We start from the raw sequence: 21,713 nt of genomic DNA on the forward strand, positions 1-21,713 counted from the left end.
AGTAGGATTTTGCTAACAAGCGTCCCAGGGCACTAGATAAGGAATAACTATATTGGTTAAAATAGTAATAAGTTAAGAATGCATGACAAAATTACGCGTCGATCGGTGTAATTAATGTTAGTCTTACTCTAATATTTCCACTTTTAATTATTTTATCTAACGCCCCATGAGCGTTCATTAGCTTTTGCCTTCATGATACTCCATATTACGAAATAGTAAGTTAATAACCGTTTAAGTGACATAACTACTTTAAGTCTTTAACTACGAAGGTGTGTTTTCTTCTCCTTATTGGACCTTTATCTAATTTAAATTTAATTGAGTTTTTCTTAATTTATTAGAGCTTATTAGATTTAATTTATTAGATTTTATTGAACTTATTGGAATTTATAAGACCTAATTGAACTTATTAAAACATATCGGACCTTACTATTAGACTTGATTAGAACTTATTAAAAGTTATTAGACCTTATTTAACTTATTGAAACTTATTAAATCTTATTGAACATATTAGACCTTATTGTATCTTATTAAACTTATTGGATATTATTATAACATCTAAATTCTACATTAATATGAATCTATTAAACCTGAAACTTATTTTTATAAGGGGAAGAGATCAAGCCTGAAGTATTAATATTTTTCTTTATAATAAAAGGTTGGTATAATCCATATTAAAATATAGACAAATAATAACTTTTACATATAAATTGGACATTTTGAGTAAGTTACAAGTAAAATTTTGAATTTGTTATCCGCATTGGTGGCCTTGTTTAAACTAAGGTCCCGTTCAATTTACCTTATTTTTGCTGAACTGAAATTATTTTTAGTGAAACAAAATTGTATTTGCTGAACTGAAATTATTTTTACTGAACTGAAATTAATTTTACTGAACTAAAATTATTTTTGCTAAACTAAAATTATTTTTACTGAGTTTTTATTATAATTCTTCTTTAAGAAAACTGAATTTTATTGAATTGAAATTATTTTTACTAAACTGAAATTAATTTTACTGAACTGAACTGAACTTACTTTTGCTAAATTGATATTATTTTTACTTAATATTATTTTTTTAAAGTGAAGTGAACAAGACCTAAGTGGTGGTAAGAAAATAAAAACATAGTTATATTTTATCGTAGAAATTCACATGGTCTTTCTTCAAAATATAGTGGACCGACACTATCTTTGTCAAATAGTACATGTAAATTTGTAATGTCATCAACTTTTTGAATCTATGCAAACTATGGAAGAATTTTAGATCCCACTCCACCAATCGGGGGGTTTATTTTTCTTTAATTTAAACCATGATGTTGATGGCTAAGTAATCTTCTAGTGCATTGTATTTTTTGCAATTATGTAGTGGATTAATGGCTCACCCTACATTATTTATTATAGCTATTTATAACTTACCAAAGTTGCTTGATATTATTGGTTGAATTACTACCTTGTGATTTTATTGATTATGGTAATTGAGATTGAATTCTCCATGCACTGTACTAATATGTTTTATAGCCAACACATGATGCATTGTACGTACTTTGTTAGGTCTTATCTAGAATAATTGTCTCGTACACCCGGGAGTACCATGTGCATGGAACACCCGGAAGAACATTACCTTATGAATAAAAGAACATTACCTGTAAATAGAAGAACATTATATATAAATAAAAGAACATTGCATATAAACAAAAGAACATTCCATATGAATAAAAAAAATCGTAGTTATAATAATTTATTATACATTACAAACGAACATAGAGTACATCAAAAAGAACATTACATTTAAAATAAAGAACATTACTTATAATAAAAGAACATTACTTATAATAAAAGAACATAACTTATAAATTAATGAACATCACATATAAATATAAAAGAATATTACATATAAATAATAGAAAATACTAGTGCCAAAAATTCAAACAATCAAGTAATTTAATGATAATAAAGCTTTATATGAACAACAAACATTATCACAAAACACAAAATATAGGTAAAAATAACAAGCAAGGAGAGTTTACTATTGAAGCACAACCTAGGGTTTCATACTCATGAAGTAGAACAAAGATGAACAAAGAAAGAGAAGTCATACCTCAAACGAGTAGAATACCTTTGTAAAGTGAATTAATAGTGGAAATCAAGCAAGTAGAACACTCAATTGCAAGTTTTTTTTTTATCCAAAATAAAAAATACCCAAAATTCTCAAATCATGAAAAATCGAAAAATTTGGTTGTGAAATTTGGATTTTAGAGTGTAAAATCTAATAAAAATGTGTTTTGTGAGTGATGAATTAAGTACATAAAAGCTATAAAAATCAAGAAATAAAATAGAAGAAGAAGTTAGAGGGAGAGGAGAGAGAGAGTACCGAAGAGAGAGAAAATGAATGGGTAAAATGAACATTACATATAATATAAAGAACATTACATATAAATAAAAGAACATTAAACTTGTCTCAATGTTCTTTTATTTATATGTAATGTACTTCCGGGTGTACTATGCAACATGGTACACTCCACTCTACCATACTATTTTCACTTATCTAAATGTCTAATATAGTTAGGCTTGATAAAACTGTTTAATCGAGGTGTATTTCAAAATGTGGTTAACCAAAGCTATTTTTAGGAGAAAAAGTGGTCTTAATTTTTTAAAGGAAAAATGGAAACTAATAATTCCACCTTTGCAACTTTAGCTCAAAACAATCCAACCTTTTTGAAATTTGGAAATAATCTCACCTTTGACCCTACTCTGCTTAAAATAATCCTTTTTACCCATAACCGGTTTAACAGGTTAATAATTTTATTATTATTATTTTTTTAAATTTCTTAAGCTTTCCTCCCTAACCTCTTCAATGGTATCTCCACCATTATCACCACCCCTTCCATAACCACCTCCTCATCAACACCACAACATACACCACCACCTAAAAACCCAACCTCGCTAGAAGCACCCCAACCCAACCCCGCTTGGTCCGACAGCCCCACCCAACCCCGAAACCGTACCCCAGAATTCCCACCCCAAAAACCTGACCACCCACCTCAACGACCTACCTAACCTCCACCACGTACTCCAAACCATACCCCAGGTCATCAAATCGGTAAATCTTACCCGACCCCACGTGAAACCCTAACCCTTCTCACTTGGAATCTTTTTGGCCAGCCACGTCCTATAACTAATTGTCTAATTACTTCGTAATAATTTAAATTATTTTATCTTTTCTCATTCCATAATTGTCTAATTACTTCGTAATAATTTAAATTATTTTATCTTTCTCATTCCATTGCCACATATATCTGCTAGCTACGCAAAATCATCCATCATTTCTCCAAAAGCTTGATGTAGTAGAGTATGAGATATGTCAAGAATAGAGAAAAGTAATGGATTTAATTGTAAAAGCTATGTTCTTCTCTCTAATTTTGTGGTTTAGAGGTCTATATTATTTTTTAGAGCCTAATAAGGTTTTGTGTTGGATCATAGACCCATGCCCATCCTTAATACTCATGTGGATAACTTTTTTACACTAAAATTAACTAATTATTATTTTTAAAAAATCGAGTAGCATCTATAAATTAAAAGCCTTGATCAACAAATATACATCAAAACACAAAGCATATGTGGCTAGCCACATGGTGTGGCCACTTCACATAATCACATACAAGACAATTAATTAAGTAATAGGGGGTTATAGTATGAGCAAATGAGGTTACCTTAACGCATATGTAGGTTACTTAAATGAGAAATAGGGGTTACTATCTTAAATAAGTGGAATTATTATTTCATTTTTCAAAACAATTAAATAATAGGGGTTACTCGAATAAACAAATTGAGTTATTTATTTCTAAATTACTTGAATTCACTCGTATAATGAATTTGGGTTATTTTTATGGACAATATGAGGTTACTCTTATGAAAAATTTTAAACTTATGTGGTCACACTGTGTGGCTGGCCACATACAAGACTTACCCACATCAAAATGGATAAATTAAGACTCTATTATGATAGAAATGAGTTGTTTGTTTTCTTGAAATTGGAATGTAATATATTGCAATATTTGTGAAACTTATACAAAGGTAACAACAATGGCAATAATAAAGAAATGTAGCAAGTACTTCTTTCATGTTTTTACTTGCAACAGTTCTATAATGTGCATTATTCATACATCGTACGTAATTTCATCCACATTTTGTGATTTATACCTAAAGAAAAATATAATCATATGAGATTGTGTTATATCTAGCTGGATGTGTGATTAATTAAAATTTAACTTTAAAATTTATTTATTTACAAATGCATAATTAAAGATATTAAATGTCAAAGTTACACATCATCAAACGTGTAAAATAGAAATGTTGTAAGTGAATAAAAAGAAAGTATATGAGTATATATGATCCACTAATTTGGTATAACACTCTCCAATAAAACATAATGAAGTATAATTTTATTGTAAACAGTTTACCATTAACCTTGAAATAAAAAGAGAAAAGAGAGACTTACCTAGGTGCTTTGGCGCCTCCACATCGGAAGTTGAGGAGCACGAAGCTTTTCTTATACAGTGGTTGATACCTTAACCTAGTAGAGATCTTTTAGGTAGGTCTTATGTCTGCATCAAAGCAAATCTTTGCGGGTTAGGCCCAAAAAGGACAATACTTCCTCCATTTTTTTTAGTTGACACCGTTTGACTTTTAAAATATTCACAAACTATACTTTGACTAGCTTTTGTGATTTATAGCTACGGTAAAATATAGTCAAAGAAATCTTGTTTGAATCGTCTCAATATATATTTTATTAATTTTCACTTTTTATAATTTTTCAATGTCGAAAATTAGAAATATTAATCGTCAAAATAGTGTGTTGGCAAGCGTGGTAAAAAATGTGTCAACTAAATTAAAACGAAGGTAGCATTTATTAGTGGGCTCATGTTGACCTGGGGTGTTATAGATGTTATCAAAGTCGAAATCCATTTCGATGTCAAGAGAACGAAGTTTACCTTACATGGGAGTTGATACCTTAACTTAGTAGAGGTCTTTTAGATGGAACTTCTGTCTTGCATTAAAAAATTATTGCCTAGAAACGATCTAGGTTCTCTTTCTAATGCATTTAAACTGTGTAAAAAGTTATTATTTTTTTTTAAAAAAAACTCCATATTTTTTTATGTAATAATTTTTTTGTTACTCCATAACATTTACGTAGTATTAGCTAATTTTCATTATGACATTTACAATAGAAATTACAATTCGACATCGTCTGACCCTTACACTAAGACCTTGTTCATTTCACCTTAAAAATAATACTCCCTTCGTCCCTATTTAATTGTCACTTTTGGATAATTTTTCCGGGAATTAATAAACATGAATAAGAAGTAGCAAAAGTACATTAAAAAATTAAATCTACATTGGGTATGCAAAAAAGTAGAGAGAGAAAGTAATTAAAGTACATGGGAAAGCAAAATTTACATGAGTTAAATTTGCACAAAATTTTTGCAAATTGGAGAGAATTTTGGTAAAAAAGTAATATTAATGGTACTTAAAAAAGCAAATGTGACTAATATTTTGGGGCACTAAAAATGAAATAAGTGATTATCAAATAGGGACGGAGGGAGTATCAGTTTAGAAAAAAATAATTTTAATAGTAAAAATCAGTATTTTTAAGGAAGAATTACGTAAAATAATAGATAATCACTAAAAATAATTTCAATTTAATAAAAATAATTTCAGTTTAGCAAAATAAGAAGTACATCGAGCCTAATTAATTTGATTTAAAAAACATTAATGGGGCAAGTGTTGAACGCGGAATACACCATATAGCGAAATGCTAGATTCCCTTACTCCGGAGAAAAGTCCTCAATAACATGTGACACCATCAATTCACATTTTTCTTCTCCCCCATAAATTACCCCTCAAACCCCCTTCTTCTCACCAATTCAATCTCCAACCCCATTTTCTATCTCCTCACTTCTCTCTCTCTCTCTCTCTCTCTCTCTCTCTCTCTAACCAGATCTCCCCTTCTCTTTCTCTCTCCTCTTCCGCCATGGCAGGACCTTCAGTTCCTGCTACCTTTCTTCTGAAAGATGAGCTTGATATCGTCATCCCCACCATTAGAAACCTCGATTTTCTCGAAATGTGGAGGCCATTTTTCCAACCTTACCATCTGATTATTGTTCAAGATGGAGATCCTTCTAAGACCATTAAGGTCCCCGAAGGGTTTGATTATGAGCTTTACAATAGGAACGATATTAATCGTATTCTGGGTCCTAAGGCCTCTTGTATCTCTTTCAAGGATTCTGCTTGTAGATGTTTTGGGTACATGGTTTCTAAGAAGAAGTACATCTACACCATTGATGATGATTGCTTTGTAAGTTTCTGATTTTGGGAATTGATTTGTTGTTTTTTCTGATCTGGGCTTTGTGCGATTGTTAGGTTTCGATATGATATTTATCGTCAATTTTTGTGGTGTAATGCTGAATTAATTGAGGGGTATTTTGATTTACTGATTTTCTCATCTGAATTTTGTGGAAATACAGGTTTTGATTCGATGATTTTCTCGAATTTTGAGCTTGAGTCAATTGAATTGGGGTTTATTGGGGGTTTTTGATTTGCTGAATTTCTGATCTGGGTATCGATTCAATTTTTTTTTTATATCAGATTTGGGTTCTGACGTTGAATCAATTCAAGGGTTTTGGTGGGTTTTTGATTCAATGATTTGGGTGTATGAAAAATTTTGAATTTTGATGGGGAAATGTTTGATGGGTACGATTTGATTTTGTTGGCTTCTTGTTGATTTGATCTTTGATTTGTTTAAAACTTTTGTGGTTGTTGAATTTGAAAATTTGAACTTTTTTGAACTTGATCTGATTCTAGGTCGGTGGATTCCCCCCTTTTGTGCTTCTTTTTAGCACATGATTGCTTTTTCACACTTTCATTTCAAGTTTTATGTCCTTGACTATGTAAATTATGCTAATATTTTGACATTGTTTGTTATGATACTATAGAAAAATATAATATGTTAGATCTTATATGTGGTCCATTCAATTCTATTGTTTCAGACCTTTTGAAGGCTCTAATGAGTAATGACATTGACTTTAGGATGTTAATTATTTGTATTTGATCATGACTTATGGGCTAACATTGTTTGTTTGATTATCATGTTACATACATTGTAATCTCTTCAGCATATTTTATATTCGGGTTTCGTATGATTGGTCTGTTACCCTAGGTCATATTCATCGCCAATTGTTAATAGCTCTCTCTAGCTTAGTGGTTCTTCCTAACTTGTGTATTGCTGAATTGGCTTTGAGTGAGTTCGATGTTGCTTGCCATTGATTTAACTCTATCAGGCTGATTGTTTCTAGCTGGTTAATGTGTGATCTATGTTTCTTAGATCTTAACTGTCCTTGTTTCGAAGTTTAAGCTACAATATGCACTTATTTTGCACTTTTGATGGTCATTTTTGGATTTGAATTGGGTTTAGATCTAATGTTGATAATTTTTCGAACAATGTAGGTTGCCAAGGATCCATCTGGGAAAGACATTAATGCACTGGAGCAACACATCACTAACCTTCTTTGTCCATCAACCCCACTTTTCTTCAACACCCTCTACGATCCATACAGGGATGGTGCTGATTTCGTCCGTGGATATCCCTTCAGCATGCGTGAAGGTGCCAAGACCGCTGTTTCTCATGGTCTTTGGTTGAATGTCCCTGATTATGATGCTCCCACCCAGCTTGTGAAGCCCCTCGAGAGGAACACCCGGTATGGTTAATTACCGCTCTTGGAAGTTGGAATGGTACTTAGTTTACTCGACATTGTTACTCTTTCTAATTTTCTCTTTGCTTTCTAGGTTTGTTGATGCTGTTCTGACCATCCCCAAGGGCACCCTCTTCCCTATGTGTGGCATGAACTTGGCTTTTGACCGTGAGCTCATCGGACCTGCTATGTACTTTGGACTCATGGGTGATGGCCAACCTATTGGCCGTTACGACGACATGTGGGCTGGATGGTGTGTTAAGGTATGCCACTTGTTCCTGTCTTTATAAACAATTTGAGTTCATATTGTTGTCATTACAAGTAACACATCCTGGTTTCAGCTTATAGAGTTGCTCCAAAATATAGCAAGCTAGGCCTTGTCTCTGTGATGTAAACAGTTCATATGTGATAGAAGCACTAATACATCATCGTGTGGTAGCACATACTGTCAACTTTTAAAATACTTATGAATTTATTATACAGGTTATCTGTGATCACCTAGGTCTTGGAGTGAAGACCGGGCTTCCTTACATCTACCACAGCAAAGCTAGTAATCCATTTGTGAACCTGAAGAAGGAATACAAGGGTATCTTCTGGCAAGAAGAGTGCATCCCGTTCTTCCAGAACGCAACCCTCCCAAAGGACTGTACTACTGTCCAAAGCTGCTACCTTGAGCTCTCCAAGCAAGTCAAGGAGAAGCTTGGAAAGGTTGATGAGTACTTTGTCAAGCTGGCTGACGCCATGGTCACATGGATTGAGGCTTGGGATGAGCTGAATGGTGCTCCAGCTGCTGTTGCCAATGGCAGCGCCTAATAAGAGCAGTTTATAGAGTGGTTCAAGGCCTTGTATCGCCATTTGTTATCTCTTATCAATTCAAGCTTTAAATCATTGAGGTTTGCTTGGAGGCTTAGGGATTTTTCGTTTCAGGCAGAGATAGGATTTAATTATTTTCATAATTTTTTCAAAAAACAGGGGAGTTCTGTAGTCTGAACTTCCTCTACCTATCCTATTTATGTATCCAGTAGATTGAGCATTTGTTATTTGTTTTTTTGGGATTATTCGTTGCTGATTTCTCTTTTAGAAAATCATTTGTTGCTCGTTTCTCTAGTAGCTCATTTGGTTCGTATTGTTTTGTTTACAAATTTGCCTCATCATTGAGTAGGTTCAAAGAGGAAATAGGTTCAAATGACATGAAAGACCTCAAATTTGTTGCTCGTGCTTAAGACACTTAAACGTTAGCTACGTATATAGTAACGAGATGAGAGGATTGAATACATAAAAGATACTCACCAATGTTGATTATGAATTGTAAATTAAAAACTTATAATTGACACACCAATGTTCATATATCTAAATCACACTTACAATTGAAATCAATCAAGAAACTAAAGAATTAAGTCTCACTGAGAGATCATACTTTTTTGACAAGGAAATCATACTTATTGACACACTAAGTATCACTAACATACCTAGAATTATTCAGAACATTCTGTACTATACATAAACCAAAATCTAATTTTGTACTAATGAAATTTATGATGACCCCAAACTAGACTTATGACTCAAACAGATTAACCTAACTCATCCATTTCTTCCGTAGACATCCTAAGATGTTTGAACCTGCGCATTCTCCAAAGATTATGCAACATTATTCTAATTGGTCTCGAGAGCGTTTAAAATTGATGGCCTGCTTTCGTCTCCACCAATGCAGAGTTGGATGAGATCAACAAGGTCAGAATCAATTGGCCATTGGTGAGCACACATACGAAAGAGGCACACACCAAAACTATATGTTTGTTGGTTTAGGGAAGCTTCGTAATCAGGTATGAAGAGCGGTGAAGGAAAACTAGTAGCATCATTCAACACCCATAGTTTTACAGAACCAGATACACCGTCAAACAGCACTTGTTCGCAATGCAGATTGGTAACTACAAGACGAGGCTCTAAAGCATTGAGGAATGCAAGTCCCTTGAGAATCCCTCTTCCCCATGATTTTAACAGTCCACGGTTCTCTTCCACCTGTAATATGCTGCTGTATTCCAATATCACGCCAGAGAACAACTCAGTAATGAACACAACGGATGAATCAGCATTGATCCAAAACTCATGAACCTTCAAAACGTTGTCGTTGTCACAACCCTTAAGAAGCTTGGCATGTTGAATTAAAAGATCGAGATTTTTAGATCTTTGAATGATCCAAGAAATTATATTCCCTTTATCCAAATCAAATCCATAATATGCCTCAATCTTGTTAGTCATCGCTGCTGGACTGATGGGTTTACTGAATCTTATAAACCTGTTGGAGGAGTCTGTCTCCACCACATTAAAAGCAACAGCTGTGTTACTGTCGTCGATAGCACCCTCAGACTCTGCAGCTGCACTAGTGATGGTAGCAGGCTGCAGTTGAATTGTAGGCCAGGGAGATGGTACTGATGTGCTGCCAGAAGGCGCAGTCCTCGTTGCAAGAAACGGGTGTTTCAGGAGTTGAGTTATTGTAGTTCCGCCATCTTCAGGAAACACACACACCTGAATGAAGCTCTTAAGCCCTTTGTCTTGTACCTTTTTCAACAGGCTAAAATCCATTTTTCGCGATGTGTTGTCTGCAGCATCCTTATTCACCATCTGTAGAGCGCATAACCCTACACAGTATATCTCAGACCGCTCTATCCTTCGAGTAATTTCAGCATCATACTCAGGACTATCAATAGTCTTCGCCACACTCAAATCTCCTAGCTTAATTTTGCCTGAGTTTCCAACAACAAAGATGTTTTCGCACTTTAAATCATCATGAATAATCGGTTCATCTTGACTGTGAAGAAAATCAAGCCCTGACAGAATCTGTTGACACCAATTCTTGATTGCTGGACTGTTTTCTTTAACCTGATGTTTCTGAGTGTAATCCTTCAAATTCCCAGAATAAAGCTCAGTAATCATGTTAAACTCAACTTTGTTTTCTGATCCAATAGGCCAATAATGGTAGCATTTGATTACATTTTCATGATCAAATCTCTTTAAACACCTAGCTTCTCTTACCAAATCAACAAGATTATTAAGTTCTACAAATTTCTTACACCAAGCAACTTCTCTGCCATTAATCTCATCAGATCCCAAATAAACTTTCTTAAGATCGCCCTCATCAATCAGCTTACTGTACCTTGTGTATCGCTCTGTAGGATCTGTCTCCATAACCGTATAATCGTCGTCTCCTCCGCTTGAACTCGAACCCGCCATTACTAGTAAATAACAGCAAAACAGAACTAAAGAAAGATTTGTAATGGAATCAAGCTAATGAAGTTGATTTCTATAGATGGATAGAATTTTTAGGAGAAAAAACAGAATGTTTGAAATAATGGGTTGATGATGAAATGAATTAGAATGGTAATGTAGGAGGGTATTTATAATGGCAAGTGTTTGGGTTGTTACTTATATCCAAACCGACTAATCTTCAGTTGTAGTAGTTAGTTAAGTCAGTTATCAAGATCAAGATTTAGAAAATGCCCTTTCTTGATTTTTTTTCTTAGGAGATATTTCTTATCCAATTTCTTTAAAGTGATTAGTAACTACGAGTAACAAAAAATCATTTTTAGGTGAACACTTATACTAGGATTATTATTGTTTAATCAGAATCATTAGAGAGAAATCTTATTAAACACCCAATTTATTTTCAAAATCTTTAATTTGTCCATTAATCAAGAATATTTTTTTTACTATTTAATAAAAATAGTCTTCATATTTCCACATTTTGTTGATGATAGGTAGAAACTATTGGTGGGTCTAGTTAAACATATTTATTTTAAGTTAAGCTGGCTCTACCCTCTACCCGTATTAGTTAGTTTAAAGTGATTGGGGGTAGAAATATTATTAGCGGTTCACATATTGTTCATTAGTCCTATTTATCTTATATTGAAGTACTCGTTATATTAATTGAAACATAAGTTTACTTAGAGACAAATGATTTACGAAGCCTCAACAAAGATCCTATTAGTAGAGATGACACGATAATACCACGAATTAGCCAGCTCTAATTGTCATACTAACTTAATCCGGCTCAAGAATTGAACACTTTATTTGAGATCTCTAGTGATGGGGAATTTTCGTAGGATTATTAGGAGAAAAAACAGAATATTTGAATTGATAATGGGGTTGAAAATGAAATGAATTAGAATGGTAGTGTAAAAGGGTATTTATAATGGCAAGTGTTTGGGTGGTTACTTATATCAACCGATTAATCTTCAGTTCGTTGTAGTCAGTTAAGTCAGTTATCAAGATCAAGATTTAGAAAATGCCCTTTCTTGATTTTTTTTTTTTTTTTTTTTTTTTTTAAAAAGATCTTTAATTTGCCCTCTATTCAATAATTATTTTTAATTATATTTTATTTAAGAGATATTTCTTATCCTTTTTCTTAAAAGTGATTAGTAATTACTAGTAACAAAAATCGTTTTTTGGTGAACACTTATACATTGATTATTATCGTTTAATCAGAATCATTATTGAAAAATCTTATTAAACACTCATTTTATAATATTCAAATTATGATATAAAATTTCTTTAGTTTGTCCATTAATCAAGATGGAAATGGCTGAGATTAGCCGATGGACTGATTTTTTAGGTGAAAAAAAAAAAAAAAAAAAAACAGAATGTTTGAAATAATGGGTTGAAGATAAAATGAATTAGAAGGGTATTTATAATGGCAAGTGTTGGGTTGTTACTTATATCAACCGATTAATCTTCAGTTGTAGTTAGTTAAGTCAGTTATCAGGATCAAGAATTAGATATTGTCCTTTCTTTATTTTACTTTTTATTTAAAAAATCTTTAATTACCCCTTTATTCAAGAAAGAATTCTTTTGATTAACAGTTTTATTTTTAAATGACTTGTTAATAACTACCAAAAAAATCGTTTGCGGAAAATATTGAAAAATGACTTGTGAGTATACTGTATACATACGAAATACCTTTTTTTTTTTTTTTTTTTTTGCAATCATCAATAATCATCGATCAATAATTCAATAATATAATACTAAAACAAACACTAGGAATGACACGTGTCACTTCCTGGTGCTGTTTTTTCCTTCCAAAACCCCTTTTTCGTCAAAACTTCTTAGACTTATATTTAGCATATAGTATTCTAATATAACCTTCCTATTTAAATCCCATTTTTTTCATACAATAAAAATATTCATGCTTTTTTTTTTTTTTTTTTTTTTTTTTTTTTTTTTTTTTTTTTGAAGTAAATATTCATGCCATTTATATTATAGAAAATATTTCAAAATCTTCATATTCTTATATAAATATTATGTCATATCTTTAAATATAAGAATACATCATATTTTATTCCTTCCAATCTTCAATTTATCTATACTAAGGGTCTTTTCACTTCAGATCATCTTAATTTCAGTTCAGTTTAGTTCAGCTCCAATCAGTTCTACTTAGTTCAGTTCAGCTCTCAATTTCCTTCTCTCATAAAATATTCATTTCAACTCTATTCAGTTTAGTTCAGTTCAGTTCAGCTCTAATCAATCCAGTTCAGTTCGGCTCGGCTCAGTAAATGTGAACAGACCCTAAAAGCGAATCAGAAATTACATGTGTTTTGACTTTTTTTTCGCATTTCCTTTTTTATTGTCAAATATTCATTCTATTGTAATCGATCTATAGTATTCAGTAACTATTAATTAAAAAGATTGATTATAATTTTTAAAAAGTAATACAAAAAAATAATTTATTTATTTGTGTTAAATGTTTTATATAATGGGGGTGAATAAAAAAAGGGACAAAAGATATGTGTATATCGTACGGGTATTAAGGGCCTGTTCTAACTTACTGAAGTGAGCTGAATTGAACTAAACTCCATATTTTATGAGAGGAGGATATTAGAAACTGAATTGAATTGAATCTGAGCTAACTGAACTTGTTTATTGCAAATTCAAATCTGCCAAATTTACAAAGTTTTAGCGAAACGACTCCATACAAATTAACTCCGATTCACCACGAGTATCTCACTAAATAGGTGCAACATTATCTACCTTTCTAAGAAATAACAATAACATCAAAACCATGGACTAAAGATAACAGCGCATCAATTAAGCGATTTAAAGTACATCGCAAAGCACAATAGCGATTTAAAGTACATCGCAAAGCACAATAGTTTAATTACATATATAAACAAAAGTTAAGGGCACCATCTATCAAGTCCAATCGATCTAATTGATATCCCCGTTGCTCGTTCCTCTAATCCTCTCTCCACCTCTATGTTAAATTTAATTTTCTTGAGAATATGTAGGAAAATATTAAACTTAACTTTTTAAAAAAAGCTTAAACAGATTCATTCCCAAATCCTGATATAACAAGTAATCAACCAATATTGGCATTCATAGCATATATTTGTATTTATTATAAATTAAACATTAAAATAAATCGAACGCATTACAAAACAAAAGTTACCCTTAAAAACGATTAAAGTTATTACTAAAATTGTTAAAATTACCCTTAAATTGTCCCCTCCGCCTTATACAAATATATAAACTACACTTGACAAATGACAATTCAATACCAAATACAAATATAACTAGGATTTCTTTGTTTCTTTGATTGACTTACCAACTACAATACCTGTATTGCAAATGTGCATGATCATCAGCCCGGTTAATGTTTACTTCTTGGCTAGTTCATCGTAGGATGAAATCTTGCAATAGTTATGGTTTGGTACGAAATCTGATTTTCTTTGCGAAATTCATCGTCAAAGCTGTAAACTGTGAGGATGAGTCGTGGAAGAGGTTTAATCATGAAAATATAGTTTGATTATATTTCCATGATTAAACCTCCTCCTCGAGTCCTTCCTGTAAACTCGAAGCCACCAATACGAATACTAGTTAATAACAACAGCAAAACAGAATTAAAGAAAGAATTGTAATGGAATTGAGCTTAGTTGATTTCTATAGATGGACGGAATTTTTGTTGGGTTTGAAGACAAACAGAATATTTGGAAAGGGTTGATAATGAAAAGAAATTAATATGGTGTTGGTGTATATGAATAATATAGGGTTTGTCGGTTTGGCTGTTCCTTGAAAGCCAAGATTATGTACAAGTCAACAAAAAATATAAATTTTATATGATAAACATATATGGAAAAAAAATTCGCCGTTGCCGGGGATCGAACCCGGGTCACCCGCGTGACAGGCGGGAATACTTACCACTATACTACAACGACTTTGTTGTTAAAATGCAACTAATTATTGATGTTCCTAAAGTAAATTTTATATACTACATATTTGTATTTTCTTCTTTGTCGGTTCCTCAGTGGAGATTTGAAGTCTTTATTTTTATTTTTATTTTATTTTTTTATTTTATTTTTTTTTTGTATACCTTTTATATAATTCAGAGCCTGTTAACTACAATTCTCCAAAAGCCAAATTCTCAAATCTCACGCATTGTTTTTTTTTTTTTTTCTCTTTTCCTATAACCTCCAATATAATAACTTTCACTTTTCCGTTTTTTCTAATAACTTCCACATCTCCTATTGTTTTTTTTGTCTAAATACACATGTTACGTATATATAGACCTGGCAAATGGGTCATTCGGGTCGGGTCACTTTCGGGTCGGCTAACATTCGGGTCAGGTATGGGTCGGGTCGGATCGGGTTTCGGGTCAACTTCGGGTCAGGAATCGGGTCCAATTCGGGTCGGTCAATTTCGGGTCGGGTATGTTCAGGTCGGGTCAAGTATGTTTGCGGGTCATATTCGGGTCAAGTCAAAATCTGTTCGGGTCATGTTCGGTTGTTTCATTAGTGAATCAAGCTCAAATCAATAATTTTATACGCTATATAAATTTTGTTATTGTTATAAAAACACTACCAATTCAGTTTATGAGCTTATCTACGATTAAAGATGAACAATTTAAGTTATTTTTGGTACAAGACATTTTAAGTTCAATTATAAGGTAATTTTAGTTCAAGACGTTTCGGGTATCAGGTTTGTTCGGGTCAATTTCGGGTATCGGGTTTGTTCGGGTCAAACAATTCGGGTCAATTTCGGGTCGGGTCAGTTCAGATGTCAGGTCAGGATCGGGTCAACTCCATTTTCGGGTCGGGTATGGGTTAAGTCGGGTCAATTTCGGTTTTCGGGTCATTTTCGAGTCAATGTTTTTGGGTCAATTTCGGGTCATGGGTCGAGTCATTCGGGTCGGGTCATCGGGTCTGGGTCGAGATTGCCAGATCTACGTATATACCATGCGTTAGCACGGATACACTCTAGTTTGTTTTATAATCATTAACTACGGAGTGCTGAGTACCAAAATGTATATTTGATTATTAGGAGTTTAGGACTTTAGTGTTAGTTATGCCAAATAAGTTCAAAAACACAATACGTTGTTTTATACTCCCTCCGTTTTAAATACTTGCTCCACTTTTTTTTTCGGCCGTGTTTAAATACTTGCTCTATTTCCTTATTTGGAAAGATTTTACAATATTTAATTCATTTCTCCCACTTAGTAGACCCAATATAAATTATATTTTATTAATTTCATATTCTCTCCTCTCCAATTATCTCCACTAATTTTGCTTTTTACAATTTTTTATTCTTCCACCTACCCCACTACCTCCATATTTTATTATTTTATCTAATTTCTCCTAAAACTCCGCACATGGAGAAATGGAGCAAGTATTTAAAAACGGAGGGAGTATGAGAAAATACAAGTTTAGCACCTTGATAAATAAATTTGTTTAGACAAAACTGAAAATAAATCAAAACAATTGTTTTAGTAACTATGAGGTCTACTTAATATAATTACAAAATGATCCTGCTAACTTGACATTTTTGTTAATTTATTTATAATTTTATAATAAACGAATGTTGTTTATCAAGATAATAAATTGGGACTCGTCTAATTTTGTTAAACTAGACTACACATGTTATATTGCACGGGGTACCAAGTAAGTGGTGTAACATGTACCAACGGTACCAATTCGCATGTTTTAATTTGTACTCCATGACTATATTTGGACCCTGGAAAACGAAACTGCTAGGCGCTAGAAACCATTTCTTGAACTACTTTGATGTGTAAATTATAAGATAGCCATCAGCTTTGCTGCGTGCCACATCCTTGCAAAATACAAGGATGAAGACTGATGAAATAGAATCCGAAAAGATTTTTACATCAACCTTTACAATTTTTTCAGATGGACAAAATTGACGATACTAATATGCTAATAGTTTTATAAGTAATACAAGTCAATTAACACAATTTGTTGGACTGTTTTAAACCTTGCTAATCCCAGATAAGGGTATACCTACCTAGGCCTTCTCGATAGATGAGCTTCAACAGTTGAGCTGTTAGATAACAATGGTACTGAAAATTCGTATGTGGTAACTATATTGGAGATATTGAGCCTAGTTAAGATCTCAATTTTTTCGTCCGATTTTCATAATTGACGAAAGTTTTTTTTTTTTTTTTTTTTTTTTTTTTTTTCTTCCTGTTTTTCTATCCTTGTGAACGAATTTAATTTTTTCCTTGCTTGAGTTTGAGAGATGACTGGTGCTGGCTCAGGCGGTGATGGAGGAAAACCTAAAGTCGACATGACATATCACCTAGGTTCTAGTGATGGACCAGGGAACATAATCACTCCGATTCAACTCCGGGGTGAGAATTATGATGAGTGGGCGAGGGCTATACACACCTCGTTGAAAGCAAAGCGGAAGTACGGGTTTATTGACGGCTCCGTCAAGAAACCAGTAGACACAGACAAATTGGAAGACTGGTAGGCTGTCCATTCGATGCTAGTTGCGTGGATTACCAACACCTTGGATTCTTCGGTGAGGGCTACCATTGGTGAATACGATGATGCCCAATTATTGTGGACTAATTTGAAAAATCGATTTTGTGTGGTTAGCGGTACGCGGATTTGTGAAGATGGCCTTGGGTGAATGTAAACAAGGCAAGATTGATTCGGTGGCCGTATACTTTGGTCGAATTTCAAAAATTTGGGATGAATTGCATACTTATATTACCGATCCTGCTTATTCTTGTGGGGCGTGTAAGTGCAATATTGTGGCACAAGTAGAGCGTTTACGCTAAGAAGACTTTGTTCATCATTTCTTGATTGGCTTAGATGACGCATATTCTTCTCTTAGGGGTCAACTATTGGCTCAAGACCCTATTCCGTCTGTCGACAGAGCATATCAACAACTTATTCAAGCCGAATGCTTGAGAGGAGGCGACAACGCAATTTCCACGACGACTTCTCGTGAGAATGCTATGGCATTCAAGGTGCAGCAAGAATCAGCAGTTAAACCAAATCGAGGGAGTGATAATTCGGACAAATTGTGCACTTATTGTAATCGAGTAGGCCACGAGGAATCGGATTGCTATCAATTGAATGGCTATCCATCTAGGTGGGGTGAGAGAGGTCGTGGAGGTGGAGGTCGAGGTCGGGGACGTGGAGATTCTGGAGCAACTAAAGGTGGCCGTGGAGGCCGTAGTGGTGGTCGAGGCAACACAGCACCTGCTCCCCCTGTGCGCGCCAATAAAACAGGGGGGCAGGCTGCCTCTTCTTCTTCCTGAAATGCCACGGCAACAGATGGGGCCGCTCTTTCGGGAGTTGCTTCGGCTCAAATTCAACAGATCATTGAACATTTGGCAAATATGAAACCGAAACTTCAGGGTAAGGATAAAATAGATTGGATTGTTGACACCGGCGCATCCAATCATGTGACCTGTGATTTTCTTATTGACGAATGTTTCTAATGTTCAACATTGTCCGGTGGGACTACCAGACGGGAAGAGTGCCAATGCTTCTAAAATTGGAACTATGACTTTGCAAGGGGGTTTGAAAATTGAGCACGTTCTTTTCGTACCTCAAATAAATTTCAATTTAATTTGTGCGACACAATTATGTGATGAATCTAATTGCACTCTGTAATTTACTAACAAAATTTGTTTTATACAGGACCTAATGACGAGGAAGGTGATTGGAGCGGGTGAACGAGTGGATGGACTATATTATTTCCGAGGTGTTCCGGGAGTGAAGGCTTTGAAGATAGACAGTGATCATTCGTCAAAGTTGTGGCATCAACGATTGGGGCACCCTTCGAAAAAAGTTCTACAATCTCTTCCATTTGTGAGTAGTTCTAGTAGGAGTCTTCAAAATAAATTATGTGATGTATGCCCTCGGGAAAAACAACATAGGAGTAGTTTTCCCAATAGCATTAATGGAGCTAGTCGTATTTTTGAACTTATTCATGTTGATTTATGGGGACCTTACAAGGTTGCTTCGACTTGTGGTTCTCACTATTTCTTGACTATAGTAGACGATTTTTCAAGAGGAGTTTGGACGTATTTATTACATAATAAAACTGAGGTTGAATTGATGTTTCTTAACTTTGTTGCTTTGGTCAAACGTCAATTTGAGCATGAGATTAAATGTGTTCGTAGTGATAATGGTACGGAATTTAATTCTTTGCGTGACTACTTCTTTGCTAATGGTATAATATTTGAGACTTCTTGTGTTGGGATACCTCAACAAAATGGGCGTGTTGAGCGTAAGCATCAACATATCCTTAATGTGGCACGGGCTTTGCGATTTCAAGCCAATTTACCTCTTCCATTTTGGAGGGAATGTGTGCAAGCTGCTTGTTATTTGATAAACCGCACTCCATCTAGATTGCTTGGGTTTAAAACTCCGTATGAGATTTTGTTTGGAAAACAACTTTCGTATGATTATATTAAGGCATTTGGGTCTTTGTGCTATGCTCACAATCAAAGTAGCAAGGGTGATAAGTTCGCTAGTAGAAGCCGAAAATGTGTGTTCTTGGGTTATCCCTTTGGGAAAAAGGGATGGAATTTGTATGACTTGGAGACAAAAGAAAGATTTATTTCACGTGACGTGAAATTTTTTGAGACCGAATTTCCTTTCAAAGAACCTACTGTCGAAGGATTTTCAGCTCCTACTAATGTTCAATTTTCAGAAAATTTAGTGAGTGATGATGAGTGGGTGAGTGAAGAAGCTCCGGTGCATGAGGTGCCTGTTAATTTTGATAGGGGAGGTAGTGTACCTTTGGTGGCAGAGCAGACCACGGGTAGCCCGTGGCGATCCCAGGCCAGCCATGGCCATCCTGTGGCAGGGACTGCCAGCAGCAGCAAGGAGCAGCAGGGCAGCCCACACCCCAGCACAGCAACGGTAGTCCACAGCAGGGCAACCATCACCCCGAGCACAGCTCCGACAGTCCATAGCAGCAGCTCATGGGATCCGTGGAGGACCTTGAGCAGGGAGAGCAGCCTTGTGCTATGGGTAAAGGCATGCATCCTAAGTTCCCTTCGATCAAGCTCAAAGACTACGTGACTCACACCATTCGAAATAATAGTCCACTCACATCTCAATGTTCATCCGCGTCACCCTCCTCAGGTACTGTTTATCCCATAACACATTTTGTTGATTCTCACCGGTTTTCTGTGAAACATAGAAAATACATTGCCGAAATTACAAGTGGTAATGAGCCGAGAAATTTTATGGAGGCTATGCGGCATGAAAGGTGGAGAAAAGCAATGGCCGATGAAATTCAAGCTCTTGAGGAACAAGGCACGTGGGTGCTTGATGATCTACCGCCTGGGAAGAAAGCACTCGGGAGCAAATGGATATACAAAGAGAAGTATGATGAGCATGGGAATCTTCAACGATTAAAGGCGAGACTAGTCATATTTGGTCATCATCAGGTTGAAGGCCTAGACTATAATAAGACATTTGCTCCGGTGGCAAAGATGATGACGGTTCGAACTTTTCTTGCGGTTGCAGCAGTGAAGAACTGGGAAGTCTATCAAATGGATGTTCATAATGCTTTCTTACACGGCGACTTGGAGGAAGAGGTATACATGAAAATCCCCCCGGCTTTAACAAAGATAATTCTGGGAAAGTGTGCAGGATGAAGAAGTCATTGTATGGCTTGAAGCAAGCTCCTCGTTGTTGGTTTGCAAAATTGGCAACGGCTTTGAAAAATTATGGCTTTAAACAGTCATACTATGATTATTCCCTTTTTACTCTAACGAGAGGGAAAATGCAACTTAATGTGCTAGTCTATGTTGATGATCTGATTGTTGCAGGGAATGATAAATCTACCATGTTGTCATTCAAAACATATTAAGGGAACTGTTTCAAGATGAAAGACTTGGGAGTTCTAAAATATTTTTTGGGGCTAGAGATAGCCCGAAACAAGCAGGGATTTTTCATGTGCCATAGGAAGTATGCCTTGGATATTATTACAGAATCAGGCATGCTTGACGCAAAACCCGTAGATTTTCCGATGGAGCAAAACCACAGGCTAGCTCTGGCGGATAGTGACTTTTTCACTGATGTGGAGAGGTATAGACGTCTTATAGGACGTCTAATCTACTTATCTGTTACTAGGCCGGATTTGGCCTATTCTGTGCATATTTTATCTCAATTTATGCAAAGCCCGCGGGTTGAGCATTGGGATGCAGCCTTTCGGGTTGTGAGGTATCTGAAGAAGAGTCCACGTCAGGGAATTCTGTTGCGATCTGATAGTGCTTTACAAGTGGAAGGGTGGTGTGACTCAGATTGGGCAAGTTGTCCGTTATCCCGACGTTCCTTGACAGGTTGGTTTGTGTTTCTTGGTCTGTCTCCTGTGTCATGGAAGACCAAAAAGCAACCCACAGTTGCTAAAAGCTCCACCGAAGCAGAATATAGATCGATGTCTGCGGTGACTTGTGAGTTGAAGTGGCTTAAGCGGCTTTTGGGTGACTTAGATGTGCGACATGAGAGTGGCATGCACCTATATTGTGACAGTCAATCAACTTTGTAAATTGCGCAGAACCCAGTTTTTGATGAGTGTAAGAAGCATATTGAAGCAGATTGTCATTTTGTGAGAGATGCTATTACGGACGGCCTCATCAAACCTTCATATGTGCCTATGACGCTTCAGTTGGCAGACAGTTTCACAAAGGCTTTGGGAAAAGTCAAGTTTGAATTTTTA

The 21,713-nt window shown here is 34.8% G+C and overlaps 2 protein-coding genes and 1 non-coding gene across 3 annotated transcripts; 1 reads left to right on the forward strand and 2 right to left on the reverse strand.

Annotated features, from left to right (window-relative positions):
* Positions 1 to 5,918: 5,918 nt before the first annotated feature.
* On the forward strand, positions 5,919 to 8,849 carry LOC145567366 (UDP-arabinopyranose mutase 1-like). The gene is made up of 4 exons (XM_081626628.1): positions 5,919 to 6,346; positions 7,495 to 7,745; positions 7,834 to 8,002; positions 8,223 to 8,849. Exons 1-4 carry the CDS (start codon positions 6,023 to 6,025, stop codon positions 8,550 to 8,552), a joined length of 1,074 nt encoding a protein of 357 aa, XP_081482754.1. The 5' UTR covers positions 5,919 to 6,022; the 3' UTR covers positions 8,553 to 8,849.
* Positions 8,850 to 9,392: 543 nt separating this feature from the next.
* LOC145566243 (uncharacterized) lies at positions 9,393 to 10,970 on the reverse strand. Its single transcript, XM_081625720.1, has one exon. It carries the CDS (start codon positions 10,968 to 10,970, stop codon positions 9,393 to 9,395), a length of 1,578 nt encoding a protein of 525 aa, XP_081481846.1.
* Positions 10,971 to 14,872: 3,902 nt separating this feature from the next.
* TRNAD-GUC (transfer RNA aspartic acid (anticodon GUC)) lies at positions 14,873 to 14,944 on the reverse strand. The gene has a single exon. It is a non-coding gene; the product is annotated as a tRNA-Asp (tRNA).
* Positions 14,945 to 21,713: the final 6,769 nt, after the last annotated feature.

This window comes from Chenopodium album, chromosome 11 (genome assembly GCF_948465745.1).
Source record: "Chenopodium album chromosome 11, dcCheAlbu1.1, whole genome shotgun sequence".
Taxonomy (NCBI): domain Eukaryota; kingdom Viridiplantae; phylum Streptophyta; class Magnoliopsida; order Caryophyllales; family Amaranthaceae; genus Chenopodium; species Chenopodium album.

Excerpts from the sequence above, each read along its gene's own strand:
- LOC145566243 (XM_081625720.1), bottom strand. The coding sequence starts at position 10,970 with ATGGCGGGTTCGAGTTCAAGCGGAGGAGACGACGATTATACGGTTATG.
- LOC145567366 (XM_081626628.1), top strand. The coding sequence starts at position 6,023 with ATGGCAGGACCTTCAGTTCCTGCTACCTTTCTTCTGAAAGATGAGCTT. Across the intron at positions 7,746-7,833 it reads CCCCTCGAGAGGAACACCCG|GTTTGTTGATGCTGTTCTGA; the intron begins GTATGGTTAATT and ends TTTGCTTTCTAG. Across the intron at positions 8,003-8,222 it reads GGGCTGGATGGTGTGTTAAG|GTTATCTGTGATCACCTAGG; the intron begins GTATGCCACTTG and ends TTTATTATACAG.